Source organism: Paroedura picta, chromosome 5 (assembly GCF_049243985.1).
Source record: "Paroedura picta isolate Pp20150507F chromosome 5, Ppicta_v3.0, whole genome shotgun sequence".
Classification (NCBI taxonomy): domain Eukaryota; kingdom Metazoa; phylum Chordata; class Lepidosauria; order Squamata; family Gekkonidae; genus Paroedura; species Paroedura picta.
Genome location: NC_135373.1, coordinates 113,512,580 through 113,529,468, shown reverse-complemented (window position 1 = coordinate 113,529,468; position 16,889 = coordinate 113,512,580). Strand labels below are relative to the sequence as shown.

The window sequence follows — 16,889 nt, the reverse complement described above, 5'->3', positions numbered from 1 at the left end:
GACAACAACACTGTGAAATACATTAGGTTGGGGGGGGGGGTTATAAACAATAAAATTATATAACATTATCATATTGTATATTTATATTTCTTGGGAAACCTGAGGAAATCATGAAACAGTTATTATTGAGAAATTATAACTTCTTTAACTGCACTCCACATTGCTAAAACAATGTACAATTACAACATATATATAATTGTGGATTTGGTCACACAGTACAAATCAAAATATCTCCCAAATAAGGTCAGGTAAAAAGAGGAAATGTTCCTACAAATTTGCAGGGAATCACTAGGCTTATAGATTAATCTCACCTCCTTTTGGGGAGCAATGCGGGAACTGAAGATCATTTTTAAGCACTTAAGATCTCATAAGATTACAGGTGGAATTACCTAATTATTACTTAATACCAACATAAAACTTAGCAATTTTTTTCAAAGTATGGAGGGAAGAAAACAGAAGCACCAAGTGATAAGAAGAGGAAGGAGGAGACAACCATGATAAGTTCAAGATGCAAGTAGGCAGCTTAATAGGGGGGGGGGGAGAAATAAAGGAGGCAGCAGAGATGGGTGGGAAGGAAGAGACACAAAAGAACAAAGACAAGAATGATGACCCAGGAAATTGTTATTTGCCATTGTGGGATGGTAGGTGAATTTCCTCCAGGTCAGGATGGATTCTGGAGATTTTTGAGGTCACTGTAGGTGGGCAGTTAATTGCGAGTTTCTTGCAAGTACTAAGTGACCCGCAGGTTCCTTCCAACTCTATGATTCTAAGAAAAGAGAAAGCAAGGACCACAAGTAGGATGGGATTTCCTATATATGATAATCCTTGCTCTAGAATAAAATCTTACTATACACTTTGTCATAACTCTACCTCTAACCACAAAAATACTTTTGGGATTATTTGACATATTACAGAATTCTTCTGAAATTACTTACTGCCATTAATACCCTGTTTGTAAACACTGAGAGGCATTTAGTTAGCCGCTCCTGAAAACCACTGAACTAAATTAACCACTCAGTTCTTCTTTCACAAGTGGGAGCCCAATACTGGCTACCACATCTTCCCACAAAGATTGGGAGAAGGGAGACACAGTTTATTCTTATCTACCCCTCAGAAGCTCTTTAAATCATTGGCCTCATTATTTTCCAAACTAGTTGTGTACTCTGGGAGTTAGGGGCACTGTTTGGTGCTACTCCACTCTGTGAGTAGCTAGCACAAGGCACTGCTGGGGATTACTGTTACACTCCATAACTAACCACTGTTTGGAGTCCCACAGGAATCTATCTTAACCACCTATAAACGTTTAGGGTGAAGTGGTATGTATGCAGATTAAACACACACACACAGCAGCAGATTTAGGTGTAGGAAGTTAAAAAGAATCAAGTCAGAAATAGACTGGATGTGGATAAGTGTGAACACAATCTGGATAAAACTGTTATGTATATTGGAATCCAGGAAATAATAAACTGTTTCTTTTTGTCTTAGGTGGGAGATCACACTTCTTTCAAAAATCGAGTTCATGCTGGGAGTATTTCTGGATATGCTCCTGGCCTCAAAAGGGCTTTTATAACAGCTTTAATTGATACTCCAACAGCATCTCTTTATGGGCAACACCAGACACGCTACTAGGTTGCATGCCTGGTGCATTCTAGATGTCTACAACTGCAGCATATTATACACAGGGCTGCATTTATGTAAGCTACATCAAGAATATGGTGGTGCCAGGAGGTGATAGTCAGTTGTATTTGGGGAAGATGCTGATTTAGTGCTTCAAGTCCTACACTGAACAGGTCTGTGTTATTTAAGGGAGTGCCTCTTCTCATGAACTTGAGAGGTTGTAAGTTCAGAGGCCACACTGGCAGTTTACCATTGGTAGCAAGGCTGTCACCCACTCAAAATAAATGTGTGTTCTTTTTGGTGGCTCTTATTTTGTAGACATGCCCTGCAGCATTTCAGGCTTATCTTTACACTTCAGCTTAATATCTGTATTCAGCCTTCCAGCTAATACAACCTCCTAACAAGAAATTCAACAACAAAAAAGCAGAAAACATAAACACCAACAATTAAGATCATCAAACACCATAAGCAACTAGAAAAAAGACAATAGAAAAGAATGGAAAAGAATATATCACCCTAGCAGCACAGCCAAAATCAGCAAACTGCAGAAGCATTTTAGCATACCAGGAGACCAATTTGGGATTTGAATCTCAATTAAACTTTCTTCCTCCAGATATGCTGAATTCTAACTTTAGTGCTTCCCTAAAGGCTTTCTGTTCTTTTGTGAACAAAGATGAGTTTTAATTATTGATCTTATTGACAAAAACAACAATGTTTCTTTACGTCCATTTGGACATGACTTAACTGTGTTTAAAATAGCAGCACAATGTTACAAGTCTGAGAAACTTGCAGCTACCACAGGGATTCTACATTCTTTCAGAACAAAGTAAATCTGGCTATTTGATAAGACACTCCATTGAAGAAACTGGACCATAATTGAACCTTTAATTAAAAATGTAGATTGATCTCTAACTGCTCTAGAGGAAGGGCAACAAAATAATAGCCAATTGGATATCAGCTGTGAGGCATTTGCTAGTCATTCTGCACCATGACCTCCCTCCAACCTTAGATACAGAAAGTGAACTGGAGGCCCCTTGGCCATCTTTGGAGAGAACACTGAGTAACTTCAGATGAATCACACTGATTGAAGTGGACAGGATGCTTACAGCAGCGAGACCAACCGCATGCCTGCTAGACTCCTGGACCATTGTGGCTAATAAAAACACCAGACATAAGAATAACGGGCCCCCTCCAGGAGATAATCAACCCCTCCCTCAAAATAGGAGAATTCCCAGAGGGGTTAAAAGAGGAAATGGTTCACCCCTGCTGAAAAAAACCACCTATGCACCCAAGAGAGCTCGACAACCACAGACCCATTTCGCACCTAGCGTTCCTGGGGAAAATGGCTGAAAGGGCGATCACGGACCAAATATCAGCATTCCTGGAAGAAGCTTCAGTCCTAGACCCATCCCAGTCAGGTTTCCAGCCTGGCCATGGGGTAGAAACAGCACTAGTTGCCTTGACAGATGACCTCAGCTGCCAATTGCACTGAGACGGGTTGGTGCTGCTTGTATTATTAGACCTTTCAACAGCGTTCGACACAGTTGACCATGAGCTTCTAGTTCATTGTCTTACCAATAATGGAATTTGGGGGACAGCCCTTCAATGGCTGATCTCCTTTCTCTGGAGTCACGGATAGAGGCTAGCACTAGGAGATATCTTCAAGCCCCCACCAGCTCACATGCAGAGTCCTGCAAGGAGCGGTCCAATCCTATTTAAATCTTCATGAGCCCTCTTGCCCAACTGGTACGGAAATTCAGGCTGGATTGTCACCAATATGTGAACAACATGCAGCTCTTCCTCCTGATGGATGACTACTCTGATTCTCCCCCAGAAGCATTAGCCAGCTGCCTGGAAGCAGTGATGAGGTGGCTCAAGCACAGTTGTCTAAATCTCAATCTGTCAAAGAGAGAGATCCTGTGGCTGGGCAGGAAGGGTCCAAGCGAGGAAGCATGTCTGCCCAACGTGGATTGACTGAAACTATCATTGGTTCCCTCCACCAGGAACCTGGGCATGATCCTGGATGCTTCCCTCTCCATGGAGGCCCAAGGTCACAAGAGGTGGCCTTCTACCATCTTTGCTAAGCATACTAGCACCCAACCTGGCCCCAGAACACCTAGGCATAATGATCCATCTGACGGTCACCTCCAGACTAGACTTTTGCAACTCACCCTACGCAACTCATGAGGTCTGGGGCCAGTGTACCTGAAGGACCACCTCTCTGCCTACATCCCTCAAAGAGCCCTGCGCTCCGCCTCCTCCAGCTAGCTAGTGATCCCTGGCCCTAAGGAAGTTCACTTGACAACCAGGGCCAGAGCCTTTTCTGTCCTGAACCTGAGCTCCCAGAGGAGATTAAGGCCCTGACGGAACTAAAACAGTTCCACAGGGCCTGCAAAAGGGAGCTCCTCCACCAGGCATTTGGTTGAAGTCAACCAAACCTACACCTACAGGGCCCCCAATCCTCCCTTCCCTTGAACCCATGCAACAGATCTGACCAATCATAGGCCTGTTAGATTATTCATTGTTAGAATGTTATTATCGGTTTACTGTTATTACTGTTATCTTTATCTTTGTATGTTATAATCAGTCAGCTTAATGTATTATTCTGTTACGTTCTATGTGAACCACCCTCAGGCTTAGGGGAAGGCACTATAGAAATGTAATAAAATAAATACAAAAAATAAATTGTAGTAAAAACAGCACCCAAAAGAATCCCAAGGAAGAAAGCACATCCAATAAAATCTAAGACTGCTCCTGGCAGTTACATAACAGGAATCTTTCTGAAGGACATTTCCTAGTCAAGTTAAATTTTGTAACAAATCTTTTTTTAAGGATCAACCATGGACAAAGTATTGCTTCTATACGGTATCTAAGCATCTGAAAGACTGAAAAGTAATCTCTTGGCCAATTCTGTACAATCTAACCGTCTTTTGTTTTCTTTTCTGGTTACAGGAATAAAGCTTGACCAGAGGTGTTAGCTTTTAGCATGAGCTGAAGGACACTTGGCCCTTAACTTGGCACATGGCCTGTGGCTTGCAACCTGTGGCTGAACTGTCCTAGTGAGTACAGGATTGGCCAAAGACGTAGCTTCTTAAATGGTTTTGTTTGTTTAAATTGTATCTTTGAATTATGGGAAGTTGTTTTAGGTTAACCTTATATACTAGCAGACAGATGTGCCAAACTAAAGTTGACAGCAGCCTTGGGTCCATCCCATGGCCACCAACACTCTTTTAAAGCTACTGTAGTTAAAAAAAAATGTTGCAAGGCCCTGTTCAGTATCAAATATGTGGCTTGGTGTCCTCAGGACCCCTGTTCCCTTCCCATGTCTACTCAGATGCAGAAACAGCCCTGATGGCTATTTTGGCACTTGAAAAGGTAGGGAGGAGAAACAAGAACTCCAGGGGCTGCTGTGCTGTATGTTGGATCCAGATAAAGGCCTCACCAGCCATTAAGACATTGCAATGACTTTTGAAACAGCATTGGTGGCCACAGGATGGACCTGTGGCTGCTGTCACATTTCGTTTGGCCCTAAGTCTTATAACTTGGACAAACCACTGGAAAATCAACAGTTCTCCTTATCTGCTCAGTTACATGAAAGAAAGGTAATTTCCAGATAAAATCTGGGTTCCCTATGTTTGGATTTTCCTGATATCACAGTGAGAGGAGGGCAGCAGGATTCTATTCCATTTCATATAGATACACTTTAGAAAAAGAATCTTCCCATATTCAGGTATGTTAAATGTAGAAACCCACAATGCTTCCACAAACTGCATGATTAAAGCACACACAACAAAACACATGAACAGAAACTAGGCCATTCAGTGATGAGGCAAGATTTGCCATGACTAACCATGACAACTGAACTACAACTGAACTCAAAAGGACTGATTAGCTGTTATAGCAAAGAATTACCACACTGCATAGTTTGGATATTATGACACAATTTACTAATTTGCCACTAATTTACTTTATCCTTATATCTGTGCTCTTATGATTTTGTTTGAAGAAGTGTGCATGCACTCAAAAGCTCACGCCTTGAATAAATCTTTGATGGTCTTAAAGGCACTTTTGGACTAAATTTTCCCCATCACTTTGTGTGGGAGATGATAACCCCACCCTCTCTTCGATATTGAGCCTCAGCACCTTACAACTATTTGTAAACACAATCCCATAATATTATATACAATGCTACCTTTTTACATTACTTGTCTTCTCTTTCCCCTGCCTCTGGTTACATAAGGTACTGCTGGTACAATAATGATGGTGATTTTATTTCTAACCCATACAGTGTTAACATCCCTATCTATTTCTTTTCTCTGCAATTCTGTCAGGTTTATTTTTTTTTGGGGGGGGGGAGTAATTAAATTATTAGTCTACAGATCAATACAGATGAAACGCAGCCTTCTCTAAACAATTTTTTAAAAAATCTTCAGTGTTTAGGAATTGGGGATATGGAGAAAGATATGGATAACAGAGTTCAAGATCACAATTGTGGAAGAAAGTGACATGCCTTTTTAGTTACATTAAATACACAGAGAGAATTTAGGCAGTAGGAAGTGGAGAACTGGAAAGCAAAGCTAGAATGAAGGGAACAGGGCAGTGTCTGCTGTACTCCCTTTTTGCTGAACTTGCAGTGCTCTTTTCCCTCTCCTCTCCGCTCATTCTTGACACATTTCTGTCTTTCACATGTGCACTCCCCCAACATCAGGTGAAAGAGAATCAAAGTGACATGTATGAAATCAGTTTTCAGTGTACCTTAAACAGGTCCTTTTCAACTGATCCCAAGCAATAGCTTTCTCTTTAAAGTATGCCAAGAACAATTGACTAGAACTAGAGGAGTGGAAGGAGGAGAGGGAAATCCAATCATAAGCATGTAAGCTTATTTATGCTTTTAAGGTTCAGAATATAAGGATCATCATACCCTTCACAGAACATTCCGCTACTGGCAGAAATTAGAAATTTTATTACCTCTAAATTCTTCCTTGGCATAATAGGAAGAAAGGGTGACCAAAAAATGGCATGTCAGCATATAACCATAACAATAATAATTCTGGAAAGAAAACTATAACATTTAAGAGATGTATTCGACTTAACTTGCTTGCTACTAGCATCGTCATCAGTTAGAATAATTTCCCATCAATCCAGAAGCAATAGGGTTCAAATGTGCTTAAACTGTCCCTGAAGTGTTTGGAAGCTTTGGGTGGTGCTGAGAAACACCTATTGACCAATACAGAGCCATGAAAAAGCATTCACTGGATACTACGACGATACTACGCTTCTTATTTAACAGTTCAAGGCGTCGGCATTCTCTACATCTAAAACGCTCCTCTGCATATATTTTACTTACAGAACCAGAGAAGCAAAATAACATGAAATATCATTTTGGTTTTGCATGCTGCCATAAGTTTGGTACAGCAAATATATAAAACATAAAGCGAATAGAGCAAATATATAAAATATAAGATAACTGTCTTTAGCCTTTTTAGCCAAAAGGCAAAATATATATCAATTGGTATATAATAATAAATAAAAAACCTACTTCTACTTCTTGTCTGCCTAACCTTCACCTGAATGCATGAAAAGCCTTTCATCAGTCTGCCTCCCCCCACCCCATTTTCTGAGGAATAAAATGACAAAAAACATTTAGGTAGCATGATACTTATTTGGTGCCTACTGTCTGTAGTGTTATTCAGCTAAATTTTACCATAATTTTGTGAACTGTTTACACTAAATTGGAGAATGCAATGTTCCAGAAAGCAACAGTTATTACATTTTAAGCAATGTTTTAGGCTATGAATCCAAGGCAGAAAATGATTTCATCAAATATCCTTTCATAGCAATCTGACTGTTTCCATGGAAACTACAGAGCAAGCACAGATTACTGCTGCCAAGATTTTCTCTTGTATTTCTAAATACAGGTAACTGTTCATTTAGTTTTTAAAATACAACCAAATACATAGGCCAATATACTGATTCAAGCAAATGTTTTCTTACTTTCAGACATGCAGCTTCATCCACTGTAAATCTCAGCTCAACAAACATAAGAGGGATTCAGGAATAATATCACAATCCTGTCCGAACAAATCATTGTAATGAGGCAGGCTTCATGCACCAAGCTGAGGTAAACGTTTCAAACTTGAGTAAGGGTACCCACATCTGTATCACTTCCTGTTGTGACAATACCTTGAAACTGCCATCAAAATACACAGGCTTCCTATACACACAGGCTTCCATCATAAGACATATACAGAATAAGTGAACTGAACACACTGTGGTCAGAATGAGTTATTTATGGTAAGGAGATCTGAAGTAAAACAATGCAAATTTCTAGATGTAGGCCTATTTCTCAGGCCTATAAAAAGTCATCAGTCACTTTAACAGACTAAAGGAAGAAACAGGCACTTCCTTATCAGAGGAGATGCCATGTTAATCTGCTGCAGAAAAAAAAAACAGCATAGGATTCTTGTGGCACTTTAACAACATTTTGTTCCAGGATATGTTTTTGTGGATTAGTGTTTTCCTTTAATACAAAAAACTTTATCCAAGAATTAAATGTTGCTAGCATTTAGATGATGCAAGACACTCACTTAGGTTTACTACTTTGCAAAGAATTTCAAAATAGACAACGAAAAATTAAGGTAGGATTGAACAAATGTAGTTTTGTCAATTATTTCCAATGAATATTGTTCCAAGTGTATAGTAACTAAATATTGAGTACACGGGATTTACATAGCATCCAACATTTTAAACTACACATCTAATGCCAACAAAAAAACATTAAGTGGGGAAGAATAGCTAATTACTTGAGAAGCGCTGGATAAATTGAGAGATAAGGATGAAGAGTAATTAACTTTAAACTGTGAAAGAAAAAAAATAGAACTGAATGGAGGAGCAAAAGGGTTTTCATACAAGGATCACTACTCACCTCTCTCAGCAGATTGGTCTCCTTTTCCTTCTGTTCCAGTAAGGTCTCCAGGTGGTGAACATGCATCTCTGCCTCTGCCAACCGTCTGGTCCTCTCATGATCTTCCTCTGTGGCTTTTGCAGACAGCCCTTTGCTCTGTAGCATTTCCAACAATTTTTTGATGGACTCATCACGAGCATTTAAGGTTTGCTTCTGAGTTTCAATGCGCAGCTCCATTTCTTCCAAAGTTTTGCGTAACAAGAAGAGTTCCTTGGCCTGGCGTTCATGTTCTGCATGCAGTCGCTGAAAGTTTTCCTCTGTAAGTTCTGCTACAAAAGGTTCATTTGGTCTGCCACTGCTGTCTTGCTGGAAAAGCTGGTTCAGGTCTCTCTGGATCCTAAGCTCATCCTGAAGAGCCTGAATTGTCATCTGCATATGCTGGAAATAAAACCCAAATAAGTGAGTTTGCTAACATGTAAGGGGTTTTGGCAACGAGCTAAGAGGTATATAAAACTTGAAAGGAACACACATTTTTGCATAGCAAATCAACTACCTCTCAAACATTAGAAAATGACAGGCAAGCCCCACCTTGTTCTTTGTACATTTACACATTTTCCATACTAGTCAATACGCACCATGTTTATGTTGTCAGTAAAAGCCTTCAATATGTTTTAAAAATTACATTTTATATATTGCATTCAGATACACTGTATGGAGTTGGCACCAAAAAGCCAATGTAAAAAAACCCAGGAAAGTGAAACAGAATTTAAGAAAGCTCGTTAATGCTACAGCATCAATTCTAATCACTACTAACAGTGTTTAGAACAATAGGATGTTAGGAGATATAACTCTCCTAGATAGCACATCGAAATGTCACATTAAAAAGATTCCCCCCCCCCATTAATGCATTTGAAGAAGGAAGACAGGAGGAGAATAGATGCTTTTGAATTATGGTGTTGGAGACAAATGCTGCAAATACCATGGACAGCCAAAGTTACCAACAAGACAGTTTTAGAGAGGAGCAAACCAACTATGACATTAGAAGGGAAGATATTATGGCTGAAGCTCACTTACTTTGGACACATCATGCGATCAAACTCGTTAGAAAAATCATTAATGCTTGGCATGGTCAGCGGCAAAAGGAAACGTGGTCGCCAAAGGGTCCACTGGCTCAACACGATCAAAGCCGATACAGGGATGACCATGAACCAATTAAAAGAAGCATTCAGAGACAGGGACTCATGGCGAAGACTTTCCTATAGAATTGCCGAGGGTCGGACACAACTGAACGGATAGAATCATCAATGCATTTGTCAAGTTTTCTTTTAAAGCCACCAGCTGCTTTTAATCACTACAATATTTGTGAATTCCACAAGTCAACGACTTCATCAAATGTGCCCCCTTCTTTGTAAGTACTTAGATTTCTATTTATTTAGGCTGAAGGCTGGACAGTCCATATGGAACTGGCCCTCACATACAAACACTGCTGGAGGCAGCAGACCAAAAAGTGTAAATAAAGTAGGGAGCAGTCACAGCTGCGACTGGAGGGACAGAGACTATCCCACAGATCCATACACTTCAGGACAAAATCCACAGCTGGATGCTACCTACCCCCTTTCAGATACCAACAAATGTAGCAGAAATCCATGAGGAAAAATGAGCTAAAGGGATATTTCAAAAGGAAAACAATGTGAGTGGAAGGCTTATAATTAGAGGCTTATCTCATGGCTGGCAAGACGATTTATTTATTTAGAAATAAAGTCAAAGTGTTTATTCAAGCCATTTCATTGGATCAGGCAAACGGGAGAGGAAGAACTGTGGAAGGTTGGGCAGGGCTCTGATCTCCTCAGGGAGCTTGTTCCACCAGGTGGGGGCCAGAACCGAGAAGGCTCTGGCTCTTGTTGAGGACCGGCGTGCTTCTCCGGGGCCAGGGATCCATAGCCAGTTGGAAGTGGCAGAGCGCAAAACTCTTTTGGGGGTATAGGCAGGGAGGAGATTCCTATATTGCCTGGATCAGCCCACTCCATGAAGCTAAGAACATCTTCTCTGCTTCTGAGCTAGGGGTGTGTGTGGGGGGGAGAGGTCAAGAGGGAGGCCTCTTGACCAAGAAGTTACTTAGAGACCACTTGGGGAAGAAAACCCATATTTGGTTTTATTATTATTATTATTATTATTATTATTATTATTATTATTATTATTATTATTTAATTTTTAGACCGCCCTTCTCCCAATAGGTCTGAGGGCGGTTTACAACATAAATAGTTAAAACACAATAAAATCCCCATAAAAACCCCAATTAAAAGTTACATATAACATATAGCGGCGGTGGTCACAATTCTGATCTTAGTTCAGCCTGGTGGAAAGAATAATGTTCAGAAGAGGGTGGCACCAATACAATAGATCTAACCATGATCTCGATGTTAGAGATCTCAATATTGGAGGGGATCCTCTGATGGATTAGTGGGAGAGCTGCCCTGGCCTCAACCATATGCCTGGCGGAAGAGCTCCGTCTTACAGGCCCTGCGGAAAGCTGGTAGATCCTGCAGGGCTCTTAGCTCTTCTGGGAGCTCATTCCACCAGGTTGGGGCCAGGACTGAAAAGGCCCTGGCCCGGGTCGAGGCCAGGCGAACATCCCGTGGGCCCGGGACAACCAGTAAATTCATACCCGCAGAGCGGAGTGCCCTGCAGGGGGCATAAGCAACCAAGCGGTCCCGCAGGTAGACGGGACCCATGCCGCGTATAACCTTAAAGGTCAATACCTTTAACAGTACGCATCCTGATGAAATCTTAGAACAGTGGTTCTCAGCCATCCTAATGCCACGACCCTTTAATACAGTTCCTCATGTTGTGGCGACCACCAACCATTAAATTATGCAAGTGTTCTTTCACAGAAATTAAACCAAAACTGACAAAAGGCGTGAAGATCCATTGTTCATGATTGTATATAAATTGTTTTTTTTCTGGGGTTTCTCAGTTCATCAGAATGGAAATAATCAGAGCTGGTCAGCACATAAAAGTAGTAGTGATGGCAATGAGCCAGCAGGAACCTGAAGTTTAAAGTGGTGGCGTAAAGTGGGCTTCTCTGCTTTTTTTGTATTGTGGTACATATCTCCCTTCCTTCTTATTCCATCTATTTTGTGCCTGAAGTGCCCCCCTTCTCTTTTACGCTTTCCTCTATGACCCTTTCTAGCCTCCTTTTGCTTTGCTCTCCTTTTCCTCCCAAACTCCTTCCCATGGAAAGAAGAAGGATGGAAACTGATATGATCAAGCTGGTGCTTTCAACGAGACAGAGTGAAGTAACAGTCTTCAATGACATCTTAGCAAGTAGTTTGATGGAATACTGGGATAGAAAAGTGTTGGGGATACAGGTTTTCAACTGGCCTCTGTCCAGCTTTCATATAGAGATTGCCTATGCTGTATCACAATATGATGTTGGGTGGCTTATAATGTGTGAAACATACCCTTGTGCTTACTGATCATACTTTATGATGACTTAACAGGCACAGAAAATTATAGTACACAGGTGTCTAGGAGGTGCATCAACATGCTCTTTTTTATTATTAAAAATGATCTTAAATGCTCTTAGGCTTCTAGCTCAGCTTGTACTTACTGTGACTTCACACCTAGGTTTACCCCTGCCACCTAGGTCTACCTTCCAGCCTCTTGTTTTAACTGTTCAAACCACATACTTTCCTTTAGTACAGTTTTCATCCTGACATTCAACCCCTTTAGCCCTGTACAGTCATAATTAAGGTAATTGCATGAGTTAAGGTCACCTGGCTCTGATCCTGGTTTCTGGTCTTCGTTCAAGTTTCACAGAATCATAGAATCATAGAGTTGGAAGGGACCTCATGAGTCATCTAGTCCAACCACCTGCACTATGCAGGAAACTCAGGTTTGTCTCACTGATTCCATCTTACCCATCAAGCTACTGGCTTGCACTTCATGTCTGGCTTCTTTTATTTGCCACTCATTATATTCTCTCACACTGGCTCTCACCTCTTCCTAGCGGTGTCTGTTCTTTTCTCTTCCAGCTTCTGCAATTATGGCTCAAGACTCTGGTGAATTATAATGCAGGGCAGCTAATCAAGCTTTCCTACATATTTAATGCTGACCAGCAGGTAGCATTATAATTTTAACACTTCCTGCTTGGAAGCAGATTCATATCAGGGCTGCATCACAGAATAATTATCACATTCAAAGTATAAAGCCTAATTTTAAGCTCCCTCCCCTCCAGCAAAAAGCATATCCCTACGCACCATGAAGGAAACTGTAGCATTAATATTTTCTCAGTTAATTTTGGATGGCATCCAGATATGTTTCTTGAACTTCCTTGAAATTAAGTTACATGATACCTTGCACACGGACTGCACATGTCACATATAAATATCACTGGTAGAAGCACCTTCTGGTGTCCCAGACGATTCTGCTACTCTTTTAACATGCTTTATTGTGGCGCGTTTAACCACAGCACAAACAATACATTTGGCAGAAACTGAACTGTTCCCAGCCTACAAGCCTTTGGGTATAACAGAAGCTGAAGCCATGTGGCACTGGTGAGCATTGGACAGATACTACGGCACTGTTATTAGCACAGAATGTAATTATAGGTGAAGAAATGATGATGAAATATTTACTGAAAGAGATGCTGAAAACTGCTATTAACACTTCTTTCTTTCAAAGAGTTATCAGGAAAATTTAATCCACACACTTGGATTCTTTTTACTGGATAACCATGACAAATTCATTAAAAAGCAGAAGTCTGCTGCTCAGAAATCAAAAAAGTGGCTTGAGGTTAATTTGGTGAATGGCTAAAATGTAATAATATATTAATTTATCTGGTTTCCTTCCCTGTAAACGTGTGTGAAATGTGTTCAGATTCCAATTTTCTGAACACTAGAAATGATTTACGAAGTTTTAGAGTGATGATATTTCTTTAGTTTTGGCTTTGACCATAATGGTTAGAGTAATAAATTATACTGAAAGACAGATACAGATTTGCATAGTAAGGACTGCAATTTCTTGAATATATGCCTCGAAACTGGGGGTACAGTATTTGATGTACAAAGAATTTAGCAACCATTGTAATATGAACTACAAGTTGTAGGGCCAACTTTCTATGAAAAGTTCATTGTACTATGAACAAAGTCCAACTTTCTAAAGGAAATAAATCATGTAAATTAGCTCTAAAAACACAGGAAAATCTGCAGAACCTACTGCCTCAACACTGGTGGTAATGGTAGTCTCTCTAAAGCAGTGGTTCTCAACCTTCCTAATGCCGCGACCCTTTAATACAGTTCCTCATGTTGTGGTGACACCCAACCATAAAATTATGCAAGTGTTCTTTCACAGAAATTAAACCAAAACTGTGTGAAGACCCATTGTTCATGAGTGTATATAAATTGTTTTTTTTTCCAGGGGTTTCTCAGTTCAGTTCTGCTTCTTGTCCCACCATGCCGATCTCTCTCTTTTCCACTGTTCCAGACAGACAAACGCTCTAGCTCAATCTACCCTGCAATACTGTTATGTGGATGCCCACCCCCAGCCAAGCTGCTTGTCCTGCCAGCCGTGACCCGTGAAAGGGTTGTTCGACCCCAAAGGGGGCCTGACCCCCAGGTTGAGAACCACTGCTCTAAAGGGATTCCTTGACATTCGTTTTTTGGTTCATACACAAAACCTTAAAAAAAGGGCTAACATCATGTGTCCAGCAGGACCATTGCAATGTACAATTTAGCTAACTTCAGAGCACAATGCATGTTCACTTCATGACTGCTCAGGGACATTGGGAATTATATTTGTATGGAAATGTGAGGGTTATTTTTATAATGTTTAAAGCTCACTTTAGATGCCAAGCTCTGATTTTAATAGGATTTAATGTAACTGGCAATTCCACAAACCAACTTGCATTTAAAAGAGCTCTTATGCTGAATTATCTCAAAGGCAGCAGAAAAACCAAGGGATTAAAATTCTATTGAAAAATACTTGGAGCGTGTACATTTGTCAACTCTATTATACCATATGAATAACTCCATTTAGTTTAAGGATGTACGTGTGGGTGCATATGCAGGATACATCAGCAGGGACAACCAAAAATGAATAACTTGGACACATGGGAAAGAGAGCATGAAAGATTACTTGTCCTGCTGTTGGCAGTGATTAAATTTAAGATGGCTGAAGCAGGATAAAACACCTTATTAAAAAGTATCTCTTATATTGTATGTTTATATTAGCCCTTCCTCCATGTATGCCACCCTGCATTCCTTCGCTCTCCCCTCCCTGTGTGATTGGCCCAAGTTCACAGTGAACTCCATGGTAGAATGGGGATCTGGCCCTGGTTTCCTCAGTTCTAACCCTAACCACCTCTGAATCTTCTTCAAGTCAAAGTAGGCATTCAAAAGGCTGGAGCCATTACAGGAGTGGCTAAACAGCAGCTATCCCTCTAGGCCTGGCTAGAAGTTTATCCAGTGTCACATGATGCAATCATGAAACCTCTCAAAGGGAAAGCTGGCTGATCAGTGGGCAAAATAATTTAAGTCCTGGCCACTTCTCTTTGATCCACAAACACAATACACTATTATATTACGTTATAATCAATATTTTCCTCTACATTCAAATTTGTTCAAGCACGGATATCACAGGAAAGTCTGTAGAATGGTGAAGATTTAGGTATGTTTATTTAGTTCATTTATACCCCTTTTCTCCCCAGTAGGGACTGAAACCAGCTTATATCACTGACCTTGGTTTTATTAGGCTCAGTATATGTGACAAACTCAAGGTCATCCAGCAAGCCCACAAAGCAGAGTGGGAATTCACACTTGGGTTTCTCAGATCCTAGTTTGTCACTCCAACCACTACCAGGCTGGCCCTTGTTATTACATACAGCGCTGCATTACTGTTTCATTTACAGGCTTGAGATGCCTGTTTCTGTATTTTCCAAGCCCTCTTATTTGTTTCCACTAGAGATACTCCAGAAATCCACAGTGGGGTGGTGTTGGTGGAAAGAGGCAGAATGATGATGGTAGAGCAACCAGCATCCCTATACCATGCTTGAAGCCAACCAAGAATTTTCTCCTTTCCAACTTCCATTGATAAGACTATCCGAGCTGCGGATTGCCTTCCCCGGGGCCTGGGGAGCTTTTACCCAGATCGGGGGGGGGGGGGGGGGGAGGAAAAAAGTTCCCCAGCTTGGGGAGCTTTTTTCCAGATGGGGGGGGGAAGCTCCCCAGGCCCCTAGCGCCCGCTGAATTTTGGTTTCAGCGGGCTCTACTACTAGTATATATATATAATGGATGAGATAGAACACTGGATGCCACTAAAATGGCTCAAGTCTTAGCTCAGAAAGGCTACCAAAAAAGGATCCAAGCCAGAGTTCAGAATAAGAAAGACAATTTGCTAGTTTCCAATGAATTATTATTTCCCAGATGTAGCAACAAGGGTTTGAATACAAGCTCCAGGATGCTCCAGGATGCATTGTTTGCGGTTTCACCCCTCTAAATTCCCCTTAATAAAACAACTTTCTTGTTTACATTTGATTTTTTTAACGTTTCTTAAGGGAATAACTGGTATATATAGGTGGAAACCCATAGTCTCCAATTAAATTGCTAATTCCCCCAATTAAATCAGGAGACTTCCTGTTTGTGTAACACCACTGTTTATTTGTATGCGTTTCTGCCACAAGCACCCAACAATACTTAGGTGCACTTGGGCCAAAAGACTGACTGGTCACAAATGGGACCTGTGCCCATCTTAGCTGGTGGTAGCTTGCCAAGAGAAGCTTATTCTATTAGGAGGTAAGTTAATTAATACCTTCCCTAATGTTCTCAGTCCTATAATCCAACTTCAAGAGCAATCTAATCTTTCTGTTGATTTCTCCATGCAGTTACTGTACTGTCTCCAACTTTCACTTTTCGGACTATTTCCGGTCTAAGAAACCAGAGTTTATATATCCACCTGTATTGTTTATCTCTGGCCAGCAAAAATTGTCTTATGAACAGGCCATGTTTACAGGCTTTCTTGACAATTACCTTCTCCCATGTTTATCTGATACATCCACTTTTGCAGATCCAAAATAGTGAAGGAAAACTAAACAGGAAACTAGGATACGAAGAATTAACATGAAATACTAATGTACAAAAATAGATATGGGGAAGAATTATGTCCAAATTAGCACAAGGGATAAACTAGTAGATTCATTTACACACTTCTGGGGACCACATATTTAGCTTTGTTCAAGGAAACCATCAATTAAAAGAAATTACCTTATCACTCCCCCAAAAAGCCAGGTGCTTTCATCTGGCCATTTTATTTTACCATTGTTATTTTACCCCTTAAACAGCTTTAATTGTGGGATTATGCCAATTAATATAGC

At 40.6% G+C, this 16,889-nt stretch overlaps 1 protein-coding gene across 22 annotated transcripts in view; it reads right to left on the bottom strand.

The window, feature by feature from the left end:
* The window catches only part of ERC1 (ELKS/RAB6-interacting/CAST family member 1), a 216,196-nt gene that overhangs the window by 180,340 nt on the left and 18,967 nt on the right, over positions 1-16,889 (bottom strand). For all 22 annotated transcript variants that reach the window (XR_013231416.1, XM_077340007.1, XM_077340011.1 and 19 more), the window contains exon 3: positions 8,543-8,959. Coding sequence is in view for 21 of the 22 variants with exons in the window: in XM_077340007.1 (XP_077196122.1) it covers positions 8,543-8,959 (417 nt within the window). In the remaining variant the exon portion in view is untranslated. The remainder of the gene's footprint in view (positions 1-8,542; positions 8,960-16,889) is intronic.